At 34.9% G+C, this 22,645-nt stretch overlaps 3 protein-coding genes and 1 pseudogene across 5 annotated transcripts; 1 reads left to right on the forward strand and 3 right to left on the reverse strand.

Moving 5' to 3' along the window:
- Nucleotides 1-320: 320 nt before the first annotated feature.
- Nucleotides 321-10,058, reverse strand: LOC145631213 (putative acyl-activating enzyme 16, chloroplastic). Its single transcript, XM_081683304.1, has 18 exons — nt 9,655-10,058; nt 8,216-8,407; nt 7,811-7,925; nt 7,277-7,364; nt 6,557-6,768; nt 5,597-5,715; nt 4,768-4,917; nt 4,581-4,648; nt 3,638-3,743; nt 3,158-3,310; nt 2,736-2,789; nt 2,571-2,651; nt 2,312-2,449; nt 1,524-1,683; nt 1,153-1,232; nt 906-1,051; nt 774-831; nt 321-688 (listed from the first exon to the last, which is right to left on the reverse strand). The coding sequence occupies exons 1-18, from the start codon at nt 9,853-9,855 to the stop codon at nt 596-598; spliced, it is 2,214 nt and encodes a 737-aa protein (XP_081539430.1). The 5' UTR covers nt 9,856-10,058; the 3' UTR covers nt 321-595.
- A 1,616-nt stretch (nt 10,059-11,674) lies between these two features.
- LOC145633239 (putative glucan endo-1,3-beta-glucosidase A6 pseudogene) lies at nt 11,675-13,313 on the reverse strand (annotated as a pseudogene).
- A 1,735-nt stretch (nt 13,314-15,048) lies between these two features.
- On the forward strand, nt 15,049-18,632 carry LOC145631215 (uncharacterized). Its single transcript, XM_081683305.1, has 7 exons — nt 15,049-15,312; nt 15,408-15,500; nt 16,026-16,170; nt 16,536-16,646; nt 16,732-16,814; nt 16,936-16,993; nt 18,165-18,632. Exons 1-7 carry the CDS (start codon nt 15,232-15,234, stop codon nt 18,272-18,274), a joined length of 681 nt encoding a protein of 226 aa, XP_081539431.1. The 5' UTR covers nt 15,049-15,231; the 3' UTR covers nt 18,275-18,632.
- A 1,034-nt stretch (nt 18,633-19,666) lies between these two features.
- On the reverse strand, nt 19,667-22,373 carry LOC145631216 (uncharacterized). Of its 3 annotated transcripts, XM_081683307.1 has the most exons (8): nt 22,266-22,373; nt 21,310-21,559; nt 21,108-21,200; nt 20,851-20,995; nt 20,632-20,742; nt 20,316-20,402; nt 20,173-20,226; nt 19,667-19,796 (listed from the first exon to the last, which is right to left on the reverse strand). In XM_081683307.1, exons 2-8 carry the CDS (start codon nt 21,556-21,558, stop codon nt 19,717-19,719), a joined length of 819 nt encoding a protein of 272 aa, XP_081539433.1. In that variant the 5' UTR covers nt 21,559; nt 22,266-22,373; the 3' UTR covers nt 19,667-19,716. The 3 variants fall into 3 exon arrangements, with proteins under 3 accessions (XP_081539433.1, XP_081539432.1, XP_081539434.1); XM_081683306.1 differs by lacking the exon at nt 22,266-22,373 and having other exon boundaries at nt 21,310-21,585; XM_081683308.1 differs by lacking the exons at nt 21,108-21,200; nt 22,266-22,373 and having other exon boundaries at nt 21,310-21,585.
- Between the last annotated feature and the right edge of the window lie 272 nt (nt 22,374-22,645).

The following is a 22,645-nucleotide window of genomic DNA, read 5'->3' on the forward strand; positions in this document are numbered from 1 at the left end:
ACACTAGTGTACAACTTTGTAACATTGTAACTTTGTAAGGCTGGAAAATTGAAAAAATATTTTCATAAAAAGCTGTTCAAATCTCGTTCATCAAGTTTATAAACAAACGTTGTATTAGTTGTAAACAATACACTAAAAAGCTGTTCAAATCTCGTTCATCAAGTTTATAAACAAACGTTGTATTAGTTGTAAACAATACACTAAAAAGCTAATATATTCATTAAAAGCTCGTTCATTAAGTTTATAAACAAACGTTGTATTAGTTGTAAGAAAAATACACTAAAAAGCTCGTTAAAATCTCGATCATCAAGTAAATGAACTAAACAATAATTTGCCACAGCGAGCCACTGACATATTAACAGTTAATTGCCAAAGTAATTAACATTTACATGAGGGCAAAAGTGCCAGCTTTGTCATTTACAAGAGGCATTGGTTTAAAACCTTTACAATTATTTTCTATTAACAAACTTTTCAGGCTTCAGCCCCAGAATAGGCGAAGAATGTTGTAAAGAAGAATAGAACAATATGGCTGTACTATCAATTGCTATACCTCTGAATCACAGCTAACCTACATGAGCTTGTCTCTTTCATATGTTCACTTGTATAAATTTGCTATCTGATCTCTATATCTATCTGCAACTACGTCTCTTCGGATCTTTAAGGTTGGGGTCATTAGACCGCTCTCAATCTGCAATACAATAAAGGAAGTAAGGAGGCAGTAAACATGACCATATTACCAAGTATACAGTTCTATGATGCTAAAAATCACATACCGTGAAGGGATCATCCACAATTAGAATTGGACCAACTTGAAATGAGCATTCTGAAGTCCTGTAATGTGGAAGAAATTGATAAGAACAAGAATGAAAAGAGTCACAAGTTAAATGTATGATAACAAAACTAACCATTTCCTCAGCTCCCCCCGTAAAAGGCTAGTTAACCTTTCTTTCCCTAATTCACTAGAATTCGCATCAATAAGAGACAATTTCTTTGCTGCATGTAAAACCTCTTCTTTGTTCGGAACAATAATAGCTCCAAGGCGTCGCTGATCCTAAAATGGAAACCAGCTATAGAATTTAGCAAACTAAAACCAGCAAAGTAAAGAATAAAAGGAAAAGGAATAGTGGCCTCAGCAAATGTAGAGAGGCCAACCTGGCCGACGACAACAATTTGTTCAATTAGACTACTTCTCATGGCAGCTTCTTCAATCTCTGAAGGCTCAACATTTTCACCTAATCAACATATAATATCAGCATCAAAATACAGATAGAAGCTTACGATACATATAGAATTGAGAGCACATAAAAATCAGTTAGCAAGGAGAATCTGATAGAAGGAACTTTCAAATTGCATTTAGAAAGGAAACACATCTTTTTATCACATTGTGTTCTTGCACTCATTTCACTGTTGACAGCTCAAACTGGAGTATAAGCATCTTTCAGGCATATAATAGCATTTTTGTCAAATGAATCATGCTGGTCATACATTATTACATGATAGTGAAAATTGTGGACTTAAGTCACCTGTCGAGAGAACTATAGTATCTTTAGCTCGTCCTTCAAGAACAAGAACGCCTCCACAAAGCCGACTTCTCCCTGCTGAATGGGAAGGTGCTATCCAGCCTAAATCCCCAGTGGTCAGCCAGCCATCATCATCCATAACTTGCCTCGTAGCAGATGGATTCTGCAAAGATGTCATAGAAAGATTAACCAAATCCCATATGTCCTGTGATGAATTTACGATGCTAAACTTATAGGAGCAGTAGCAATGATTCACCGAGGGGAAAACATCAAGCAACATGCTGGATTTTCATTGGACTAAAAGCCCCTAAATAGCATTGTCTAGAAAGAATTTTAATAATTTAGTATAAACACACAATCTGAAACTTTCAATGCCTACACCTAGGTAATAATTTTAAAACCAAACAACTTGTTCTGTTTCCTACTTGACAGAGACTTGGAAATTATGACAATAATGATATAGAATAAATATAACTCCTGACATCTGAGATATATAGCCTGAATGTACTTTGTTATATGCCAGTGAATTAGTGTTAAAGGTACATAAAACTACAATATAGAAATCAGCACTCTCACTCTTTTACAATCATGGATGAACTTTTGACCTGCCTAAGAAGAAGCCCCTGAAATTTGTTTGCAAAAAACTAAGGTCCTTCCCCCACTTACACCATACTTCTCTTTTGTGAGGAAATAAGAAACTGTCAAACAAATGTGATTTCATATTACTTTTATCAAATTAAATATGAAGACCAAACTTAACTAATAGTTATAGCAAGTAACACAATTTATACCTTGAAATAGCCTTTCATCACCTGCGGCCCCCTAACTTTGACAATGCCTTTTGAACCAGGAGATAGCACTTCATTAGTATCAGCATCTACAACTTTAATTTCTGTATGCTTAAGTGGATGGCCAACTGATCCTAATACCTTCAAAAGTAAAATAAAACCCAAGAGAATACACAATTCAGATGTATCAAATGTGAAATTACTGCAAGGGAGATAATAAAAATATACTTAATAAAGAGAGAATATAAATTGAGCTACAAACATTATAGGCCGGTCTTCTACCGGTGACCACAGGAGAAGCTTCAGTCAGACCATAACCATTCTGCACTATGATTCCGATTGCCTGCAAATGTAGCAAAGTCTTGATACAAGTATATAACAGCATATAATCCGGGATCTACAAAGCTATAAACAGCGAATATGTCACCTCAAAGAACTTGTCAACATACATAGGTAAACTACCACCTCCACTAATGCCCGCCTGCACAGTATAAAGAAACAAAAAACCATTCACCTCAGAACTTCATTTGCAAAGTACACTACTTATAATATTTTTCTAAAACAACAGAAATCAAATCCATGTAAAAGCAGCTGTTTTGGCCTATTACTTGCGTGCGTCAATTGAAGTTTTCTGAGAATGACTTGAAATGAAGAATGCTTCAGCATGTTGTAAGATGGAGAATAAAAAACACTACAGTGTACACTACTCAAGGTTTAACAACCAAATAAAAATAAGGAAACCAGAGCATATATATATATATATATAAAAAAAAAAAAAAAAAAAAAAAAAAAAAAAAAAAAAAAAAAAAAAAAAAAACAACCAATAGAAGAGAAGCAGGAGAAAAATACCTTCGATATCCCAATAGCAGATTTGATTTTACGATACAATAGTATCTTAGCCAAATTATGAATTGGCCACAATACCGTTGCAGCTAATCTTGCCCACAGCCAGTCAAAAAATGCAGTGAGGAAAGACTGTTGCTTCTTAGTTAGATATTTTCCCTACATCAAAAGGTTTTAGAAATCAATGTATAATACTAACACAGAACTGAAAATTCTAATTGATTAATAAAACTTTTCATTCTTGTAAGTTGTAAGTTTCAAACTCTGAAGATCATTGTTTAAGATCGGGTTATCGCCTATATGCATATTAATGCTATTTAGTTTCTTAGTCCAGAAATTAGGCCCTGTTTCATTGCTAATGTATGATCTAATGGTTCGTGCAGACTATTAAATTCAGTGATGCCCCTGTAAATATGATTTACATGCACAGCTGCACAATATATAAACAAAAGGTATAAGACAGCAGCAAATGCTCAAATTACAAACCTCATAAATCCTCTTAAGCTCCATGTATATCAAACTAATCTTTATGAGTGCAAGAGCAATGATTTTACGAACAACAGAGTTTGCAGAAATCTGCTTCTGAATAGCACTGCAAGAAGATTGCAAGGATTTGAAGGATACGCAGAGAGACCCTAGATATAGTATTGCAAATAAATAAAATAGATAGGCAAAACAGCTTATTCAGCAGAAAAAAATAAAAGTATTAAAAGTCAATCTTTAGATCATTTTGCCAAAGATTATTAAAAAATTATAAACCACTAGCAACGTTAAGTGCACCAGGCGCTGTGAATTTTTAATTTTTACAAAAAACCACACCATTTCTATTTCATCTATTAATCATCTTTGTATACCCTAAAATTTCAACAATTCTCAGATGTATACATATCATCGTAATTAGGTTTTAATATTTCAATCTCTTTTACTTGCCATTTGATAGCATCATAAAAAAACTGAAAGGGCCAACTGCTACAATGCTCAGGAAATCTCTAATTATAAATAATATTAGCATTTGCAGGAATTAAATCATTGTACAAGCTTTCAACATCTCTCTTTGTCTATTGTTTGCAGACCAAGGAGCAAAATCTGTTGAAAGCAGCTCTAAAACTTTTAGATTAGCAACTAATAGAATAATCTCTAATTTCTTTAGAATAATTAGAGTGGACAGAATTGTAACTTATTTATCAAACTAACCAAGGTAATTAGAAACACAGATAAAATAGCAGCCACACACAAGACTTACACTGCAGTAGGCTTTTATGCCGCACAAACTCAGAACAGAGTCATATGCGGTATGCGCCAGAAATAGAAGCTAAGCTACAGAATCCATATAATCACAAAGTTGCCGTATGGATAACAGTTTATTTTGCATGCATGTCAAAAGCAGATCAATCAACATGAATAATCGGTATTCTGTAAGATAACTAACCTGTAGAGTGTTTCATACACTAATGGAACAGAAATCAGGTACTCAGGTTGATAATTTTTCAAATCCTCCTGTTGTCACAAGTAGAACAAAAGGTTCACAGTGGAAAGGAAAGGGATACTTCGAATATGTTACATTATTACCAAACTGGAAGAGCAAGTCAAATTAAGATAGTAATCCAATTGTATACCTTCAAATTTTTCACAGTTGTGTACATTTGCTCTCCCCCACGTGAGAAGATGAAATACTCTGCTGCCCGTTCATAAGCATGCCAGGGAGGCAGCATGCTCAAAAATTTATCTCCAGCTTGAACAGGTGCAATATCCCACAAACTCTTGATCTAAAAACAATTGCAGATCTCTCAATGCTCAGTTGACCATAGGTTTTTCTTCTTTTTTTTTTTTTTTTGGGGGGGGGGGGCGGGCGTTGATATACGCATAAATGCAGCTACTCTTAAGGTGAGGTTTGTGAAGGTCAAGTTATACACAATCTATTCTTAAAAGCCTAAACAGTAGAGACTAGTAACAAGGCAATACATACATAAAATCATAATAAAAATAAAAACATAAAACTATTGTCTAATGATGCATTCACCTGAAGTCCTGAATATGCAAGCCAACTTTTAATTGCTTAATGTGACTGGTTATAACTCCAGATACAACCCTTTAAATTAGTCTGGTTTGGATATAGGTGTACCATATTAACCAAAGTAGACTTGCAATGGCAAGATCTAAACTAAGTATTGTTGTCATTTGTTAAGCAACAATTTCAGATGAAACTAGTTAGGTAATTAACATCGCACAGAACAGTTCATTTTTACAATATGCTTCGTATATATTAACAAATATAAACATATAGCATCAAGCAGAGTAGAAAGAAATAGTTGGAACCTGAAGAGAAAGTGCAATTTGTATATCAAATTCCAATTTCCAAGTGCCAGAATCTGACCTCCCATGAGGAGAAAACAAAAGAACAGAGGGGATTTGGGAGAACTCGGAGAAGGGAGGCAGGGACTATACCTGATGCAGAAGATTCCGGTGTGTAATCATTACACCCTTTGGGTTGCCCGTGGTACCACTAGTATACATCAGTGTGGCAATGTCATTGGAGCATATGGGCTCATAATTGAATAGTTTCCCTGAAATCATTTGAATCATGAATCTTGCTTGCTGGTTATTCATCAAAAAGGACATTGAAAAAAGCATTTGCAGTATGCCAGGTGCAATTTTGAACTAATAATGCTAAGAAGATTCATTCCAATATATCTACAGAGTCAAATAAATTGTTTGAAATCCTCTACGTCCCTTTCATAGTTTCATTTGGTCTGTGTCTAGAACACATGCACAAACAGAAGAGGAAGAGGGAAACAAGCACAGAAGCAAGGAATCTGAACATTCTAATGAGACAAAGCTGCTTTGAAAGATAAGGGAATGACCAATTATGGCAGAAGATAATAAGCACAAATCAAGTTATTATTGAGAACAGCCATCAATGAAGTTCTCATTTAGACGCTAGGGATGTTCCTCTAAAAGGATGGGACTTCATTCTGAGATATTGATAATGGAACTAGGTACACATAATGAAAGAAGAACATCATCACTTTGAATTTGTTTGTTGAATAATTTCTTAGGATAGAGACACAGAATGTTAAATATACACATAAAATTAACAGAAGCATTTTTATGGTGCATCCTTGAATTTGGTAAGGCTGTAATAGAACCCAATTTGCTTTAGCTACCTGGATTTTAAGCACTAACATTTTCTCACTTTAGCAGAAGGTTTTAATTCAACAATTTTGTTTTGCTCTAATTAGACTTGGACAAAACATAAACTCAATAATTAGTATAGAATTGATTGTCCCAAAGAGAAAAAGCACATAACAAGAAACCTTCCGGTCACAAACCCCCCCCCCCTGTCTTTTTCCCCCCTTTATAATATGCAAAAGTGTTTTATAAGTATATGAGAGAATCCCGCCTTACTAGCATCATAAGAATCAGCCAGATGTTTCCGACTTTCTTTTCCCATTGCTACGATGTCATTATAGTTGTAAACTAAAAGTCTATCAGACTCTCCAACATTCAAGTCTGCTTTCTCTCCCCAAAGCAAAATCACAAATTTCGTTGTTGCCCCAGCAACGAACAAGTCCGCCATTCTATCAAACAACTGAGGGTTATCCACAATGAGTGCAACACTGCAGAGAAATGTATAATTCATCAAGATACCAGACATTACCTAGGAAGAAATGCAGGAGAAAGAAAAGGAGAAATGTATTATTGTTTTATACATGGAGCATAAAACACTTTACACAAACTTAGCAAGAATCTGCTGTCAATTAAGCAACAACTTGTGAAAATTTTGTCTCAACCTGCCCCTCCACAATGCAAACTGTTCAACTATCAACGGTATTCAATAAAAAAAGTTCAATATATTCCTAAATTCTCCACTAGTTTATACCCCCCCCCCCCCTCCCAATTACTTTGATATTTTGTACTGTGCAATTGTACAGAGGAAATTTCAGGAACCTTCAGAGTCTAAAATTTTTATTCACAGAAATTTCAGGAACCTTTAGAGTCTAAAATCTTTATTCACAGAATGGAGTAAGGCAGAAGACAGATTTTTTAGATAATTATGTGAAAACCATGTAAACTAGAAGAAACTGAACCCCATAACTTTCATTAGGAAATTTGTTTCTTGTTAACCTTTCAGAATGTTTGTATATTTGCAACAGTTCTTCTGTGGATGACCTTGAGCCCCTCACAACATTGATAGCTCCTGTTGCCATAGTTCCTGCACCAGAGATGATACAATATTCCGTGGGTAAGCAAGAGCGATAATTAACATGAGCATGTAAACCGTCCCATTAATTTATCAATCAGCAGAGGCAGGCATGAGATATAGAAAAGAAAAAACAAGGAGGGTGGGTGGGTTGGGGGGAAGATCACAACCACCCAAGATATCATGCAAAGACTATAGGATATCAAGATGGAGGGAGTAAAATCAGTAGATAGACTAGCAAATTTGAATCTTTTCTCCATAAGGTGATACTTCAATTCCTCGTGAAGACCAAATTATGTTATCCATCTCATTTGAAGCATATGAAATTAGAAATCCAGGGCTATCCTTGAAAGAATTTAGCCACAGGATATCATGCAACGGTAAGTATAAGCTACAAGAACAGATCACAAACTGTAAACCAGAGACTCAGAAAAGAATGAGGGACGATGACAACATACCTTGGTCAGCAATTAACCACCGACATGAATTATCAGCAAAAAGGGCAACCTTTTCAACTGGCTTTACGCCGACAGCTCTTAAGCCTTCAGAGAAATCCAAAATCTCTTGCTCAAGCTGTGATAAGGACAAACAAACCAACAAGAGTTAAACAATACAAGAAGAGAAAAGCCTCTAACCGAGACCTCAGAAGTTCGAATACACTAAAAAACCTACCCCCCTACAAATCACAACATTAGTATGACTTCATTCTTGTCACATAAATTTTCCAACACAACATATAGAAAATTAAAAAGTATGACTATCTAATAGCAGTATAGTAAATTTGTCGATGAAAAGAGAGTTAAATTTTTAAAAAATAAAAATATCGTTAAAAAGAGTATAAATGTATACAGGTAAGAATTTACCTGCTTATAAGTCAACTCTAAAGGAGGTTCATGGTATGGATCTAACAACGCAATACGATCACCATACTTTTCTGCAGCTGTTCTCCAAATATCAGGAACTGCTTTCCAGTCGCTAGAGCCCAACAACACCTTATTGTATAATATCTCATGTTCTAGTAAAGGTGCACACCTCCTATTTTGCAACTCCTCAGTCTGACAGAAATTTTTAGAACCAAATGTGTCAGCAGCTTCTCATGCAAGTGACAGCAAGATGTCTGCCTGTCAGTAGCAGAAATTCACTGATCTTAAAATGTCTGCTCGAATTTTATTTATTAACTAACATATCGAGGGCTAATGGTTCTAAATTAGACATCCCTCATGAAAGAAAACTATCCTGAAACCACCAAATCACTTCTGTAAAGTTATATGGCATGGAAGAATATAGACCCTTCCAGTTCAGCAAAGGTCCAAATGCAAGAAAAAGTCCAATCTAACCAACGAAACTGATGAGGATGAAGGGCACCTAAGTAGGAAGAGGATCAAACAAATGACCAAATGTTTTGTTATAGCCCTCAACTTCTTCATTCCAAACCGACAACAACAGGATGCAAGCAATTATCCTTTATAGCAGTAGGCAATACCATGAAGAGAAACTTTTCTATGCCCCCCACCCCTGGATTAAATAAATAACAAAAATAAATAAAAAATACTAGTCCGTAAATTGAACAGCACTATTGCGAAGGGCAATTTAAAGGATATTTTTCTAGATCACCATCATCTATCTATCCCTATTACAGGTAAGCCAAGTAATAAAAATCACAAGGACGATCTCAGGATACGAGCCTAAAAAGCTATGCAATTCCAATATAGAGAAGTCACATTACACACCCACCTGTCACATTACACTAATGTGACCTACTTAAATTCACTATTTAAGACTTTGATCATCAATTATTGTTACTCTAGCATACTAACTTTCCAAGTTCCCACTCCATTATCAACCAATCATCAAAGATTGCAAGGACCTTATTCGAGCTCAAGTGATAGAGTTCACAACTTATCCGCAAATAAGCTCAACCACAAACCTTCACAGTACTACAACCTCCTTTAGAATACCCAAATTGCCAACTCCCAAGAACAAAAGGCAACCACTCCCTGTTGCTTGACAAACCCGAATACTAGATACGTGTGATTTTGTCATAAATTCCCAACTTAATACCATTTCGAGAAATGTATTAAATTGTTATACGGTAAAAGAACACCAAGAATCAAATCATCTGAACAGAATCCTAATAGAGCCTAATTTCAATTCTACCAAGCAACTAAAAAATTCCACATCAAAATAATTAACAAAAACATGATAAATCAAATTAAAATTCCAAGAACACCAATAACTAAAACTATCAAACACAACCAAATTCTTTGCTATGATTTACGAAATTATGAAAAATTCAATATACCTGAGCAGTGTGACAGCAAACACAACCAAGGGTACGGCGAAACGACCCATTTTGTGTCCAAGAACGAAGAGTAAAATTGTTGAACACCCATTTGGAATTACAAGGAAAGAAATTAAGGGCAATTTTCCGATGATTAAAAGAGTTTAAAATCAACCCAGAATTCAACGAGATGTTGGTCATGTTACAGGAAGTATACGCCATTGAGATTGCAGATGATTATGATGATGTAATTGGTGGGTTTGTCACAAAATTTGAAGAGAGAGAAAGAGATTATTAGTAATGAAAGAAAGAAGGTAAAAGAGTGTGAAGATTTTGTTACGCCTAATATAATGGGAAGAGTGATGATGGTGGGAAAGAAGAGGACAAAGGAGACTTTGACAATGGGAGTGCAACTGCTGACTGTTTTTCTTGAAAATTTCAAGATAATTTGTGTAAGAACATGCTGGACAATTAGAGCATTCTGAAATTTGTCCTATCGGGTCGAAACCTGTGCACGAGGCACGAATACGTGTTTATAATAAGAACTAAAGAAATGAACCCTCAAACTTAAAAGATCGGAAGTTTCTTGTAAAAAAAAAATGGGAAGTTCTAAACTGATATGTACGACATTTGCAAGTATTGTTGTCATGTTCGGCAAAATTAGTTGTTCTGATGATCGGTGGTAATGAAATTAGAAGCATATTGTCTACCGGTAGCTTATAAAGAGTTAAAATTAGATGTCAAAATAACAGTTTAGTGAATATGTTTCGCACACAGTTCACACTCAAATAGTTGAAATGGTAAATTAAATATCGATAACATTACTGTAGTTCGTAAGTTAATTTGATAGTTTTCGATATTTACTTGTAATTGACATGCTCTTTTCCGATCCGAAGGATATCCCACGTGATTTCACGACGTCATTTTTAGTCTAGCTCATACACTTGCAACTTTCTAAGGAAACTATACGTCGTTCTCCATGATATTCATTAATGTGTTGGTTATATGTGTGGGGTACTTGTAACCTTTGTCAATTTATTTGTAACCTTTGTATGTACGTATTGGTGAGTATAAAATTATAATTGATGTGCACAGAAAGAAAGGAAGGAATTTAGGTCTTAGGACCCATAGTGGGGCAATCAAATACTTGTAACTTACGAGATCTACCATTTTATTGAGTTTAAACTTAATTGTCGTATTGTGTCAACCACTCTAAATTAGGAAAAAAAAAATGATATTATTACTGTATCACTATAATAGTTATTTCTTGTCCTCTCTTTGCTATTTGTTTAAAGAAGGATTAATGAAAATATGAAGATCTAGCCATATTTTATTTCATAACAAGTAATTTGAATGCGACAAATATTTAATACGTTTAAAACAAATTTATGATAATATTGACTAGTAAAAGACTATTTATAAATAGATTAAGAAAAAGCTTATTCATTTTATTTGTGGGTGTACTTATTCCAATTATCTGAAAATAACTTATGGAGAAATATATTAAGGGAGGCGTTTTTTATTTATTATTTATGTTTTTTTTTTCAAAAAAAAATATATATATACGTCTCCCTTAATATATTGACATGCCGGTAAAATAATTCATTGATGGAAAAAAAAAAAAAAAAGAAAGTGTAAATTTATTTGATTGTACTTAAGATAATATCTTCAAATTTTAAATTATGATTTGAATCCAATGTACATTGTATATGTGTATTGAATAGATACATAGCCAAATATTCCATGCATTCTTGCATGTATCATAGGGTATCATATTAGTTAAATTACTTTCATACCACAGAGAGTATGGTATAATTTAGGTAGAAAAATGTTATTCATAACTCATGTATTACATTGGCTAACTTTACCTTCAATCAATGATCCTAATCTTAACGCTACTACTCCCCAAACCTAGAAAGGATAAAATCATCAATGGATAATTTCTTAAATTTTCCATACTCCTAAAGTTACTACAAATCTTTAATTGAATAATAAGAATTTTATCCTAATTAATCTTCATTTGCTGCTATGCTGGTGATCTTCAAAGTAAAACACTTGGGAAATGACAAGTACCATGACCTGCACAAAGATTAATTATCATGAGGACAAGGATTAAGCGAAAAAGTCAACATTACATACCATATATATACTGTATAACAAAAACAAAGTATCCCGTCTGTCTTTAAAGGTTTTTCCTGTTTAATTTAAACGAGTATACGGAAAACTCACTTGGGTTACGAGTAGTGAGAGAGGCCAGCCCACCAAAGTAACACGGTTCGCCACAATTTCTGAACTTAGCCCAATAAGCACTAAAAGCATAGCTTGCATGCGAAACAACAGACACAGGCTCATAGCAATGTTTTCCAGGCCCAAGAGCTAATTCACAGGTCCCATTTAACAGGCCACAAGTGTTCCTTAATGCAGGCCCAAGTTGAGTTATATTGGCCATTTTATCTACCACACACCATAACTTACCTTTGTAGCCATTGTTGTTTGTGGGCTCTTTCAAGGGCCCAAAATCAGTTCGGTTTCCGGTCAGGTCAATCGGGTAAACGGGTGATCCATCGGGCTTCAAAAGGCCCCAATACCGCTCGGTTTTCGGCCCATCCTTGAGGTTCTCATTGAACAAAGAGAATAAGAATGTGGGTATTATGGTCCCGGGTCGAGCCGGTGTGCCAATGGGTGGGTCTGTTACAATTTTTTTTATAAGGTTCCTGTTGTAGGTAGCTGCATTATATTCATTTGCACCGGGTTGGTCTAGGTCACCTTGGTTAGGCCACCCGGTTTCGGCTATAAATAATGGTATGTTTGAAAATCCTAGTTTTGACATAGCAAAATACACTGAGTCTAGCATTTGGTCTAGGAGATTGGTATAGGTTAAGTTACTTGTAGGATCAACATAGGTAATATTTCCCTTAAATAACGTGAAATTTAAATCTATAGTGTCTGGATTAGATGACCAAGGAAAGTAGGGATAAACGTCTAGAAAAAAGTAAGAACTAGTTCTATTAAGGAACTGTAAGAGAGGTACAATAGTTGTTAATGTATCAATACGAAACGTTCCGTTGGATGGTGGGAAAGTTGAGCCTAAAATGTCCATGGCTAAGGGTGTACCAACCTTAATGTTATGTATATCATGGGCATGTAACGTGTTCCTAATGTGTTGCATGGCTAAGACTAGGCTATCCCATTGTTCAATATTGTGGTTACTATAGACTTCATTTCCAACCATGATGTACCGGATCATGGTTGTAGGGTAGTACGCGAAGACATTATCATGAACCCATTGGTTAGCCAGGGTCTCATTGGCCGCGAGTGCAACAATCTCCTCATTGCGAACCATGATTGATACTTGGAGATCAGTTCCGACTAGCAGTTTCAAGGTCTCAGGATCCGCGTCATAGAGCTTGACCATGCTAGCCTTCATGGACTTAATGAGCTCTATGGAGTGAAATGGTGTAGGCAAATTGTTGCCTAGCTTCCCATAATTGACACCAATGCGGTCAATAGGTGTAGAAGTTTGAGCACCTACAAAAAATGAAATAAAACAAGTTACAAATTACAAGTTTATAGGTTACATTAACATATAAAATGTAGAATTTGGTAACTCTATAATAAATCTTACTTGAAATAGCAATGATAGTTGAGAAGAACAAAATAGCAACAAGATTACTAGTCATGCTTGTAGATTGAATCCTCGAAAGGGGCATCGATGATCGATCAATATACGTTCTACTTATACGATTCCAATCAACTAACCTAAGAGACTCATATAATGATATGATGCATGTTAGGTTATATATAAGGAAAAGATGGAAGTTTATCTAGTTAGAAACTGTTCAACTACAATGTATTTGATCTTTGTTAAATATAAGAGGAACTTTAGGTGTGAGATATAAAGTACCAAAACACAAAAATGGGATTGATGATGTTTGTTCTTATAATGGCTTTAACTTCTTAAGTTAATATTGTTCTTATAATAATCAATAAATATGATTTCTAAAGTCAAAATATATGATGACATACAAATCGAAACAAGCTAGAGTTGGTGGACATATATCCATGTATAAGTGTATGATATTTACCTACCCTTAGTATTATTAACTTAGTTAATGACAAGTAGTTTCAAAATTTCATCCACGAAGAAAAAAGAGTTTATATTACCTTTGTTGTGAGTAACATTTTCTAATTCGATCCGTTTTAGACATCTCATGTCACGTTAATAATTTACAAAATTTTTTAAAGCTAATCGTTGAACATGCCCATGATACACTACGACCAAGGAATTTTTCCTAATCCTTTCAAAATGATTCTTGATATGAATATTGCTCGTTTTCTATGGAAGCACAATCACACCCCATACTTTCTTCTCCTTCAATATGAAAAGCAACCCATATGTTACAATGTTAGATCGCATAATTTATAATTCGTTTAATTCATCGCGGTTTTCTTCCTTAGCATTTAGCAAATAGGGTTTTGTAGTTTTTTTAGGAGTTTTCTCTTAAAGATTAAGGTTCATTTTTTTGGCTTTCCCAAATTTATTATATATTCAATAGAGGGTTTATTGAGTTTGCTGTAACTCTTGTTTTTATCTAGATTTGAAATGAGTAGTTGAACTTGGACTACTTTATCCTTATTACTTGATCCTTCTTAATAGTTTATCTAATGCATAACTTCAACCATTATATCAAGCTGGCTCTAATAGTTTCTGTAGCTTTTTGCCAAAAAAGGAAGTGTAACACTTATTAAAACACGGCAGGATTTGGTAAGTGTAACACTTAAAAAAACACGGAGAGAGTACAATAGCAGGTTGGATACAGGCTAGGTCCAAGTGTGTGAACTACTCCAAAATAGTTGGGTTTGTCCATAGATAATTAACAGGTTGACCCTTTTAAAGAAGACTAGTAATAGTTGAGAGCCTTGAGACCTTTCTTGATAATTTTTCCTAACTAAATCAATCACTTGTACTCGTACTATTTAAGCTTTCACGTAAAAGTACCTTTATTTCCCTAGCCCCTTGGTACAGTCCATCCCTATTAGCAGCCAGCCTTACACAAGAATTAATACGTTTTCTACTTTTCTTTCTTCAATCCCAAATATGGAGTACATTATTACTCTCAAACTTACCTGTCTTACAATAAATCTAATGTACACCCACTTTACACTAGACTTAAGCCCTGTTTAATTCACCTTAATTTTGCTGAAATGAAATTATTTTTACTGAACTGAAATTATTTTTACTGATTTTCTATTATAATTCTTCTTTAAGAAAACTGAATTTTACTGAACTGAAATTATTTTTACTGAACTGAAATTATATTTACTTAATATTTTTTTTTTTTTTAAGGGAATCAAACAGGGCCAATGTGTTTTCTTTCTTTAATCCCAATTAGTCGTCTCTACGTGTGACTTTCTCACAAATTACAACAGAAGTACACAAAACCATATTAGCCCTCTCTCCCTCCTCCATTGAAGCGACTTCTGCTTTCTCTCCATTGAAGTAAGATATTCTTAAGCGAGAAGATTTAAATTGCGATTATTCAAGTCTAATTTCGATAATTGAGTCAAATTTATTAGGATTTTGCTTATAATCCATTAATGGAAATGGAGCTTTCTGAAAAACCGCGTGTAATTTTTATCCTCGAAAAAGCTTCTCTCCAAAAGGGTATTGTTCGCAAGGTAACTCTTTTATGATTCCAGTTTCTATTTACTAGTAATTTATTTACTACAATTAAATACCATTATTTTGATGTTCAATCTTTTGATTTTTTTAGAAGCGGAAGATTTTGAATTCCTATGAAGATTCCAAATTATTATTGAAACAAGGGAAGAATCCCAGTGATTGTTGCCCTGAAATTTTTTATGAGGTACATCTATTTCTTTGTTTATTCAAACTTTAATCATGAGGTGATTTTGATATTTATAATTTTTAATCAAGCATTATTAATTTGTAACAAGTCTCATACTTTTACACTCATAATAATCTCGTTTTGTGTTTGTTGTCAAAGGGAAGATGTCAAATTGTCAATTACTCTGTTGCTTTCGATTGAGCTCAAAAGTTTGTTCAAATTCGCTTCATTCATGTGACTAATGAGTGTTCAACCTTGGTTTGTTTATGTGGCTAGAATATTGTGTAATGTGTGTGTTACAGTATGCTAGTGGACATGCCCATGGAATGAGATAATGTAGGGATTGAAGGAGCGATAAGGAAGAAATACACGAAGAAGGGGGGTAGGGGGAAAGGGAAAGATGCCCTTTAATACATTGATAGTGTCCTGCAACCATATGTTTGCCTTCTGCAGGATTTGAACTAGTTGGTTCGCCCTGTAAAGCTTGTCATTGTTTTTTTTGTCGATTGTAGATTTATGCCATTGATATTATTCTATTTCCAGGCCCTTCGTGAAATTTTAGATAGCCCGTTAAACCAAGCTGGCATGGTTGGAGCTGTGTATGTGAAAACTGATTCCGGTATTAACTTTGAAGTCAAGCCACATACTCGTATACCTAGAACTTGCAAACGGTTTTGTGGTCTTGTGGGTAAGTAGTCTTCAACTGAGAGTGGAAGATGTTTAAACCTGTTTGAGTTGTTCGTTTCACTTTGGTACAATTTGAATCAATTATTTTGTAACAGGATTCTATTCATATGAGGTGGTATTGAAATTAATTAGATTGTCACCTTATTTTGGTTGGTCAAGTTGTGATTAAAGTGAACTTAGTGAAATGTATTTTTGCTGATACACTAATTGTAGAATGAATTAATTGTGTTTGCTAGAAATATAATCTGATTGAAATTTCTTGTACATTAGTATGTTTGTTACAAGTTTCTAGGCAATCTGATCTTTATTTTACAAAAGAATGTTATTATTCATTTATAATATGTAGGCCTTTTACAATTTATGTAGTTGAGCTATTTGAGAAGTCCTGCGTTCGTGCTAAAGATTCAGGAGAAGTACTTCTTCAAGTCCTTAAAAAACCAGTGGAGCAGCATATACCTGAAAATGCTCAAATAATTGGTGGGTTTCTGTTTATTTCTATTTTAATTGTGTTACATAATCGTGAAAACAATGATGGTTACCAAAGTAATTGTTTGCTTTATAGGGTTATCTTATAGTTCAGAAAAGGTGGTTGACATAGAGGATTATCTTTCTGCTACTAAAGATGATTCAGACCTTGTTTTTGTGGTACTTTTTACCATCTCTTTTTTGCTTTTGTATCTATAATTTTCATCCTTTGTGATTATGTATTCTTTATTCTTCATGGAAATGTTGAATATATAGCTCATGTGTTCACTTGTGACTTCAGGTGGGTACAATGGTCCATGGTAAAGTTAGCAGGGACTCCACAACTGACTATATTTCAGGTAATTTTTGTAACTATACTGATATTGGTACTGCTAATACTATTCTTGGCATGTACCAAGTAAGTACCTGATACGATAGCACGAAGTGATTTTTCCTTTATACTCATAGTTAGCCTCTAAATCTTAAATAGATGCATTAGTATCAAGTTCCCAGATATAGAAAAGCCGGTCTAGGTATCCAGGTGATATTGAAAAGTAGCAAAAGCTACCAGCTTAATTCTAATCCGATTTTTCTTAGGGCCTTGATGAATGCTTTGGAAGTATTTTTTGAATACGTAATTATTAGTGTTTTCTGCTGCTGACCAACATAAGTATTTTTTGGAAGTATATTTTCAAGTCACCAATTGCTCTTTATCAGTCATGTACATTGTGCTCAGCATCATATCTCTTTTGCCATCTCAATTCACCTTGAATACATATCATCGAGGGTGAAAAATGACCATAATTAATCAGTGTTAGTGGAAATTTGCACCGAAAAGCACAAACTTGTGATAAATATGTATAGCCTATCTTGAAAGGGGACATTGAATGTAGGACAGTTACAGTGAAAGAGTTGTTTATTTTATATTTTATTTAATGTTGCAAACTCGGCTTTGATTTCCAGCAAAGTCTCTCTTGATCTCGGTTTGCACCTTCCATGTTCTTGTTTCAGCAGTTCAGTGTTGTTCGTCTTCCACTTTTATCATATCCTTTTTTGTTCAAGATCTATCCCTGATGTAGTGGTCAGAGTTTATTCTGATTAGTGATATGTAGATAATAAAGCTCAGTATAAATTCATCACTCTTTCCTTTTGTGGTTAAATGTACCAGTTTTAAGGGTTTCTTTTGCAACTGGTACATAGTTTGAATGCAGGGCTATTAATCTTTTCAACATCTTATTCGCGAATTTTCCTCTTATCAGATTGGATTGTCAAATGTGATAAAAGATTTTGACCCTGCATTCAAGTCACTACTTGTCTATGTTTAGACCTGTTTTTGGGTGCAATTACCAAACAAAATATCCCCGTTGATCTCTTAGGAAAAAAAAGTGTTACTACTACTTTCAATTCTGTCTTTTCATAAAAATTTATGGTATTTCTTTGTAGCTTTTTAGCTCGTAACTTAACTTGTGGTATTTCATTGTGTATTCAAATCACTTTTGATGAGTGTTGCCTTGTTGTTTTACTGTTCAGTTTCGAGGTTTCCATTAAGTGCGAGCTACTGCACCGGGTTAGTCTGTGAGGCATTGGAGCAGAAATGGAAAGTTGGACATGGCTCGAATTGCAACAAGAAGATTGCTTGATATGCATTTCGAAAGGTGTTGTGGAGATTGGCTAGATTTTTTGTTCGATTGCAATATTACTAGCTGAAAGCTCCAAGACATCTTCTGCAGTAGCTTGTCTTTGAATTCAGAGTGCCTATTTTGAAAACTTTGGAAGTTTGTAGTGATTTGCTCATGTCCAGTGTTGAGGCTGGCTTGAAACTCTTAGGGTTTAGTAACTAAATATTCTATGCTTCTTTAATCTATGAATGTGATAGATTTTCTTAAATTTAAGAATTCTACTCCGGTTACTTATTATGTAAGTGCATCTTATACACTGATTTTCCTTGTACCAAGAATCAGTCAAGAGAATAAAGGTTGACCCTATATTACTTTATCACATCTTATGGACATGAATTGTAATATGGATGTTGTGGGGGGGGGGGGGGGGGGGGGGGTGCTCCCTACTCAGTGGCGCTGCACTTCATAGGTCTGAGTGTTAGGGTTGCTAGGTTGTCGCCAAGAAACGGCTCATCATCCCCGCGCCTGGGGGTGGTGTCAACTATGCAAGAGTCCTCAAGGGCCATCAATCCATTTTCTGCAACATGTGAGTATTTTGTTGCCAAAAAACAAGTTTGGGCATAGAGAACTTCGTTGCCCACTTGCCCAATCAATTTTGTATAACAAATAATATAAAAGTATAGTTTTGTTATCCAAATTTTGTGATGTTCAACAAATGTATTGTTTTGATCCCGGTGAGGGGAGTTTGATACGATCACGTGCATTGGCCTTGGCGGCGAAGGTGACATATAAGGTGGGGGAGGCGCATGTGAGACACTTGGCAAGTTGGAGAGTAGGGTTTAAGTGGCCTTGTGCGGAGGCAACGATGAGGAGGTGATGGTTTTTTTGGTTGCTCAATGGCCTTATGATCGTGAATCATTAGATACTTAAGTTGTGGCTTAAATGTGTATTAGTAATACATTATTGACTCTCAAATTAAATTATGTTTATTACTATAACTATACACTTGGTCCTATTCTAAAAAGGGTGAGTTCTCTTTGAAAAGTGCTTACTTTGTGAAGTTGAATGCAAAATCTTTTGATCATGCCTCAACCTCTAAGCAAGCTAAGAGTGCTGTTTGTGGGAAGCTAGGCTGCCTCCAAAAATCCGAAACTCACCGCTGAAATCAGTTCTCTAACGAAGGTGAAGCATGCTTGGACTCCTCCTGGGAGTGGTGTTTATAACATCATATATAACAACATAATTAACACTCGAAAAGTAATTACCAATCAGTCCTTAGTTTCATTATAGATAGCATAACTTAGCAGTCTTCAATCTCAGAAAACAACATGATTATATAGGTAATAAATCACTCCATAATAATTTTGTAGCAAACTACATGAGTTTTAAGTTAAAATTAACAGATATGCCACCCAAATTTCCATAATTTCGTCATTGGAAGAGCATTAAAAATTCAGCTTTCTTCACAATATGCTCCATTTTCTCTCCATTGCAGCGCAGATACTTTTCAAACAAGCCCCAGAACTCAAGTGATAGGGAGAAACTGCGATTAACAAAACACAAGTTCAGTTCAATAATTGTGGTAATTCAATTGTCAAACCAAGGCAAAGGAAAATGTATAAGAAAAATTAATCAATATCCGCCACTCATTATATTTATGTTTTCACTACATAATCAATACGTGCAGCAGGAACAGTCAGTGATCAACAGAGCAAGAGTGCAAGTAATAAATACTGTGAAGATCACAGCGGAGCAATGGACACCCGAAAGCCATACATTTGAGAATCAGAAACTTTCATGGCTTCTATAAGCACACCATACAAAAATTGGGAAGAAATTTTCTTCCAGCAAATGGTCTATTATTGTCTCAATGGTAACATAAACTCACAAAAAACAAGGAGCCGAAATAAGCACAATACCTGATACAAGATCCTCAATGTAACCACATTCAATTTTACCATGTGCCATCACACCTACCTGAAATTCTCAAGGGGGTTAATCAGAAGCAAATAAAGAAAAAGCATATACCGACTAATGAGTTTACCAAATAAAATAAATGAACCTACCGCAAACACAACATCTTCATCGCTACTGATTCCATTGATATATTCGCGTATATCAACAGCTTTCTCTGAGCTGTATGAAAGACCTAAAGCAGCAAAATTCCAAAGTCAACAAATTTTCACTAGCATTATCTCAGAGGATGCCCCAATTTCTCATGTGACATTTTCGTAAATAAACCAACAACTTTATTCAACTGTGGAGCCCAGAATAATGAAAAAGTTGTTGATTTATTCACGAAAATGGCCCCATGAGAAATAAATTTCGTTTCTCACCATGAGAAACAGGGAATTTCCCATTATCTCATCTAGACTTACCTATCTTATGTGATGTGGGAGATAAATACTTAGTCACGGGATTGGCCACCACACGCAGAAGCTTTTTACGGCTACCCTTGGCTTTGATGCTGAGCGTTTGCAGTAATTCAGCTGTAGCAGTTAGTGTTCATTAGAAGAGACATGTTTGACGATATGAAACAAAAGCAAAAACTTCGATATTATAACAACATCAATATCACTCAGAGGGAAAGAACTAACCCATCATATCACAGAAAACTTCTAATTGCCTTGGTATCTTAACATATGGTTCTACTTTGATCAGAACTCCGTCCTCTGTCCGGATGTACACTGCTTTCAGCCTACCATCCTTACAAAGTCGACTAGTCATAATTTTACGGAGTGCCTAAAATATTATCAATTGAACAAAGTTGAAGTTCAGGATTGCTTGGTGGAAGAGATGCAATAAATATGAAAAAATTACATTTACAGCGGATGGAAAGGAAAATCCTACAAACCTGATGGACTATGTCAGGCCTGTAAATGTAAGGATTCATTTTCTTCTTTCGTAAAAAATCAGCATGATGATTCGAGGATACTATTTGGTACCTCTGAAGGAAGATATAAAGTGATTAGTTCTTTTCAGTTAACAACAGAAATTCTGATCCGACTAGTTAATCTCAAAGCAAAGACACAACATCAGTCTGAAAATGCACTTACTTTCCCGATATAAGCAAGAGTCAATGAAGCTTTTTCCAGAACAAAAGTTACGCCTGCTCCTGCATCCTTACAAGTATGTATCACAGGAATGCAGCATAAATTAAAGTCCTCTTCATTTTGTATGGAATTCAACTCCTTTTCGCCACGCTCTTCCTCGTCTCCTGTAGCAACTAGCCCATCCCTTTTTAACTCCTTCCTCTTTGTTGAGCAGGGCTGCAATGATTCCGCCTTTCGCTTTGTTTTACCCATCCTGATAACAACACAGCATAGATTCAGAACTGGATTGGAAATTACTTTACTTGTTTATTATAGGAAGGAATTGCATTGGTGTGTTTGGTTATCACATTAAAATCCTAGGAATTGAGAATTACCAAGAGTGGGGTGGGTGAATAAATTCGCGGGTTTTTGTGAGAAGTTATAATTCCATGAATTGTGACTTCTGTTGGGTAACAAAGTCCACCTTCACTAGGCTATTAAAAGGGGTGCTTTAGAGGAGCTCAAGAGTAGGCTCAGCTCGGCTCAAGGCTCGAAATTTCACAGAATTATCATACTCCTTCCGTTACTCGCGACAAGGGAATATTTTATGTTTCACAAATAATACCCCTTTGTTGCGAGTAATTCGTAACGGAGGAAGTATTAGACTAGAAAAATCACACATGATTATGCTGGCTTAAGAATATCAATGGGAAAAATAATATTTCATAATTTCAACAATCAGACTAGGAAAATCACACACAATTCTTCTGGCTTAAGAGTAACAATGGGTAAATTGCTGTAATATTTCATAATTTCAAAAATCATAAACAGGCAAGAAAAATCACACACAATTCTTCTGGCTTAAGAGTATCAATTGTAAATTGTGCAATAATATTTCATAATTTCAAAAACCATAACCAATAATTCAGCTAAGAAAGCCCCAAATCGACTACACTGACAATTTAATCAACGATCATTACCTTACAAGCCCCGCTTCAATGGAGGAGAGAGAAATCCGCTTCAGTGAAGGAAGGAGAGAGAAGCTTCAAAGGAAAATATTAAAATTAATTTTTTTTTTTACTGAGTTAATATTAGTATTAAAATTTTTTTACTGAGTTTGGCTACTCCCTCCCTATAATTGCCCCGTCTTTATATTAATTGTGCTAAACCCTATTACTAAAATTTTTTTTAAACTTGTTAAAAAAAAAAAAAAAAAAAAAAAAATATTTAAACTTACTTTTTTTTTTTTTACACTTAATTTTCTTTTGAAAAGCAAGTAATGTATGTATTGGTAGTTGATAGCAAAATCTTTACAAGCTATGAACAAAGGAGGAAATGGAAATCTCTATAAAAACATATA

Source organism: Chenopodium album, chromosome 5 (assembly GCF_948465745.1).
Source record: "Chenopodium album chromosome 5, dcCheAlbu1.1, whole genome shotgun sequence".
In the NCBI taxonomy this organism is placed as follows: domain Eukaryota; kingdom Viridiplantae; phylum Streptophyta; class Magnoliopsida; order Caryophyllales; family Amaranthaceae; genus Chenopodium; species Chenopodium album.

What these genes read in the sequence shown, in the direction of transcription:
- LOC145631213 (XM_081683304.1), bottom strand. Translation starts at nt 9,855, where the DNA reads ATGGCGTATACTTCCTGTAACATGACCAACATCTCGTTGAATTCTGGG. An exon ending in GGCTGATTCTTATGATGCTA is followed by an intron (nt 5,716 to 6,556) that starts GTAAGGCGGGAT and finishes AAATGATTTCAG; the next exon opens with GGAAACTATTCAATTATGAG. An exon ending in GTGTATGAAACACTCTACAG is followed by an intron (nt 3,744 to 4,580) that starts GTTAGTTATCTT and finishes ATCTTCTTGCAG; the next exon opens with TGCTATTCAGAAGCAGATTT.
- LOC145631216 (XM_081683307.1), bottom strand. Translation starts at nt 21,558, where the DNA reads ATGGGTAAAACAAAGCGAAAGGCGGAATCATTGCAGCCCTGCTCAACA. An exon ending in GGCCTGACATAGTCCATCAG is followed by an intron (nt 20,996 to 21,107) that starts GTTTGTAGGATT and finishes ATAATATTTTAG; the next exon opens with GCACTCCGTAAAATTATGAC. An exon ending in AGTTTTCTGTGATATGATGG is followed by an intron (nt 20,743 to 20,850) that starts GTTAGTTCTTTC and finishes TAACTGCTACAG; the next exon opens with CTGAATTACTGCAAACGCTC.
- LOC145631215 (XM_081683305.1), top strand. Translation starts at nt 15,232, where the DNA reads ATGGAAATGGAGCTTTCTGAAAAACCGCGTGTAATTTTTATCCTCGAA. An exon ending in AAAAGGGTATTGTTCGCAAG is followed by an intron (nt 15,313 to 15,407) that starts GTAACTCTTTTA and finishes TGATTTTTTTAG; the next exon opens with AAGCGGAAGATTTTGAATTC. An exon ending in CACAACTGACTATATTTCAG is followed by an intron (nt 16,994 to 18,164) that starts GTAATTTTTGTA and finishes TTTACTGTTCAG; the next exon opens with TTTCGAGGTTTCCATTAAGT.